Source organism: Clupea harengus, chromosome 9 (genome assembly GCF_900700415.2).
Source record: "Clupea harengus chromosome 9, Ch_v2.0.2, whole genome shotgun sequence".
NCBI lineage: Eukaryota > Metazoa > Chordata > Actinopteri > Clupeiformes > Clupeidae > Clupea > Clupea harengus.
This window is the reverse complement of record NC_045160.1, coordinates 20,966,515-20,970,161: the sequence shown is the minus strand read 5'-3', so window position 1 is coordinate 20,970,161 and position 3,647 is coordinate 20,966,515. Positions and strand designations below refer to the sequence as shown.

Here is a 3,647-nt window from a genome sequence, read left to right as displayed (position 1 = left end):
GACGTTCAGGCTTTGTCTCCCTTGGTGGCCACCACTGTATAAGATTAAAACCTGGATCTTGACTGACTAAAACCTAAGACTGAATCTTCAATATATGGTATAAATTATATTCCATCAGATGACAATGCACAAACAACAAGACTTCACAGAACATTGCGTAAATGTTCAGGGTAGAGGCTTGTTATCTTGATTTTGTAGAGAAGTGTACTACCTTAGTTGAAATGCAGCACTTGATCAAGAAATCGACCTTAGTAAGATATGAACAATTTTCTAAACAGTGTTGTAAATTATTTATAGAAGATTTTAGAGACTGATTGCAAGTGTAAGTAGATTATTGTCCCAGATAAGAATTTCCGGGAAGTGTGCAATCACACCCACTCAAAGACTCACATACACAAAAAGCCACACACATACACAAGCAGCTCATTTCACAAGAGACAGGTTGTTTTTATTTCCGTCAGCTAACGAAAGGCATGTAAGTACACTAAACTGTACATAGATCTGCAAATATTTTTATACAAATACAACCTGTATTCATCAGGTCATACGACTTCTCATACTATTGTAGATACAATTTGGCTTTATTTGACTCTTGTGCTGTCTAGATATGATGAATGCATCTGAGTACAACTCGTCAGCTCAAGGACAGGAGAACTGCACCATCAGTCATAGCGTGGTTGATGTGGTTCTGTCGAGTCTTTACTTCCTCATCTTTGTCCCGGCACTCGTGTTGAATGTCACGGTGATGTGGGCCCAACTGCGGCTCAAGACCAAGTCCACCTTCATGGTGTACCTGAAGAACCTGGTGGCGGTCGATCTGCTCATGACCCTGACTGTGCCGGTGAAGGCGGCCAGCGAGCTACCAGGCGCAGCTCTGGGGCTGCGGGTCTTCACCTGTCGTTTCTCCAGCGTGATCTTCTACACCTGCATGAACATCAGCATCATCCTCATGGGCCTCATCAGCCTGGACCGCTTCTTCAAGATCGTCCGGCCCTGCGGCAGCATGCCCGGCCAGAACCTACTCTTTGGCAGGGCAGTCTCCGTCGCCACTTGGGTGGTCATGCTAGGTAGCGCCACCCTGCCCACCATGGTCCTGACCAGCAGGACGCCCTTGGACAACTCCCCCGAGCTCTGCATGGAAATGAAGAGCCAGGCGGGGAGGGACTTCCACAAGGCAGTCGTTTGGGCCTTTAACTTGATCTTCTGGATCATTCTGGTTCTGAATGGGTTCTTCTACACATGCATAGCCAGGACAGTGGTCCAGTCGCACCGCAACTCCAGGAGCACAAACACAAAAGGGAAGCATAAGACCCAAGCAAAGGTATTCATCGTGCTTGCTGTGTTCCTGGTCTGTTTCGCCCCTTACCACATTATACGGATCCCTTACACTCAGCTGCAGGTAAAAAACCAGCACAGTTGCGCATGGGAAATACTGAAGGTGGCTAAGGACTTTTCCCTCTGGCTCTCAACCACAAACATCTGCCTGGATCCACTCATCTATTTCCTCCTGTGCAAAAGCTTTCGAAAGAAGCTGTCTGACCTTGGCATTCTTAAGAGATTCTCAAGCTCTGGCTCAGGGACCGATGAAGACTTGAGCAATCAGTGAAGACGAGCAAAAGCAGACTGAACTTTTACATAATAAATGAAATAGCTATTGAGTAATCATTATTCATGTTCATTCATTTTTTTAATTGAACATCTTCATTCAAAAGAGAAAAGCAATGTATTTTTAACATAATAAAATGATAATAATGACCATTTTGGGCTTCCTCTGTTTATTTAAAGAGATGTAATGCAGACTCATAGATGGTGAACAGAAAAGTTTGAGAGGAAACCTGTGGTCAGATGGAAGGTGATAGACAAACCGGCAGAACGCTGTGCATCCTCTTCAAAGAACATGATCATGCTCATAGGATGTATGGAAGTATGCTTCAGAGACCTAGTAATATCTTTCAAACTGACTGGGGCTCAGTAAATGTGCCTTTGACATGCTTTATAAATATGCAGTCTTGAAAGGTTGGAAGAAAATCCAGAAGGCAAGGGTAATATGGAAGCATTTCAGAATCAAAATGAAAATGTGATATGAAAAATGGCAAATTAAATTTTTTAAGTAGTTTTTGAAATCGGTCATTTTACTTTTACTTAAGTAGATTTTGAATGAAGTATGCTACTTCGCTACATTGGAAATTACATCAGTTACTGAGTAAAAAAAAAAAAACATAGTTCAAGGCCGGAAACCGAAAGGCGGGAATCGCGCACGGCAATTCTCACTGCAGTGGTGAATGCTGCATAGAGTGGATGATGGAGTCGATGCAAGCCGCCGGTGCCGAGTCACGAGAGATAGAGATGTGCGGACTACCAACAAGCTGCGGATGACCAAAAAAGCTGAAGCACCGAACTTTTCGCCAGTTGAAATTAAAGAAGATGAAGAAAACCCCTGGCCACATCTCAGCAAGCAGTTTGCCTTCCAACGTAAAAGAGGCAACAGCTATAATGCTGTGTAAGCTGTGCCTGCCCCGCCAGACAGAACTTTCTGCTTATACAAAATAATCTTCAAATCTGCGCAAGCATGTGTTGGTTAGTACAGTATTTGTCCCTTTAAGCAAAATATGCGTTTTATGGCACTAGTAGCCTAATTTTGGCTAGCACTTGCAACCGCCCTGAGGGCCTCATTTACTAACATTGCGACCGCAGCGAAATCTGCGCCTTTGCCAACCCGCATAGCGCACGGTATTTTGCATCGTATTTATCAAACAAGAACCTCATCTGAATGTGTCGATGCCTTACCAGCGTAATCAGCGCCTAACCCCGCCCATTAGTGTTATTTAGCGCGCAGCTAAAATAGGGAAGAAAGAGCCTGCGTGTTCTTGCCACCATGGATGATGAGTTAAAATTAGAATTAGAGCTTTTGGTTCACGAGGTTACAGCAAACTATCCCGGGTAAATATAGAAACTCATAAATATTTCTCCGTTTAGCCCTTCCGTCCACACTAAAAGTTGTGATCACTTTGAATTCAAGTCTTTTACTGGTGAGCTGGGAAATTAAACTTTTCAGCGAACATTTAGTTTCTGGGTTGCTATGGTTACCCCTCAGGGTGCCTGTGCAGCTTCATATTAACGAGTTTATGTTAACAAGTTCATATTCACACATATTAACATGAGTTAATCACACACAAGCAACTGCAAACTGTTAAGATGGTTCCCTAAGCTAGAGATAGCTAGGATAGTTAATAGCCAGGTTAACTGCCCCATAGCATCCGGTTAAATAGTCTAGTAGGAATACACAACACCCCTTACTTTAAAACAGCGTATTCCAACACTGAAAACCATGCTTTTCAAAAACACTGCCCTAGGCGGTGACATTTGAAAACTGGAGTTGTAGTGGACAGGGGAAACTGAAGTTTTCAGACGTTCGGTGTACATGCCTTTCTGGGAGTAGCTTGCGCTTGAGAGGCTATAACATCAAAATAAACATGGAAGGTGAAATGAATGTGCTGCTCAGTCTCTACAATTTACTTACCGGTAGTTTAGTTAGTGTACTTCGAGTACAAGTACTTTTTCTGAATAAATATGCGTTACTCCTACGCAGAAGATGTGCACGGTCCTTGGTGTGCTTGAACTATGAGTGAAAATACGGTTTAAACCAT

At 43.2% G+C, this 3,647-nt stretch overlaps 1 protein-coding gene across 1 annotated transcript; it reads left to right on the top strand.

Moving 5' to 3' along the window:
• Nucleotides 1–610: 610 nt before the first annotated feature.
• LOC116221751 (P2Y purinoceptor 13-like) lies at nt 611–1,606 on the top strand. The gene has a single exon (XM_031572888.1). The coding sequence runs from the start codon at nt 611–613 to the stop codon at nt 1,604–1,606; it is 996 nt and encodes a 331-aa protein (XP_031428748.1).
• The last annotated feature ends 2,041 nt before the right edge of the window (nt 1,607–3,647 follow it).

Excerpts from the sequence above, each read along its gene's own strand:
- LOC116221751 (XM_031572888.1), top strand. The coding sequence starts at position 611 with ATGAATGCATCTGAGTACAACTCGTCAGCTCAAGGACAGGAGAACTGC.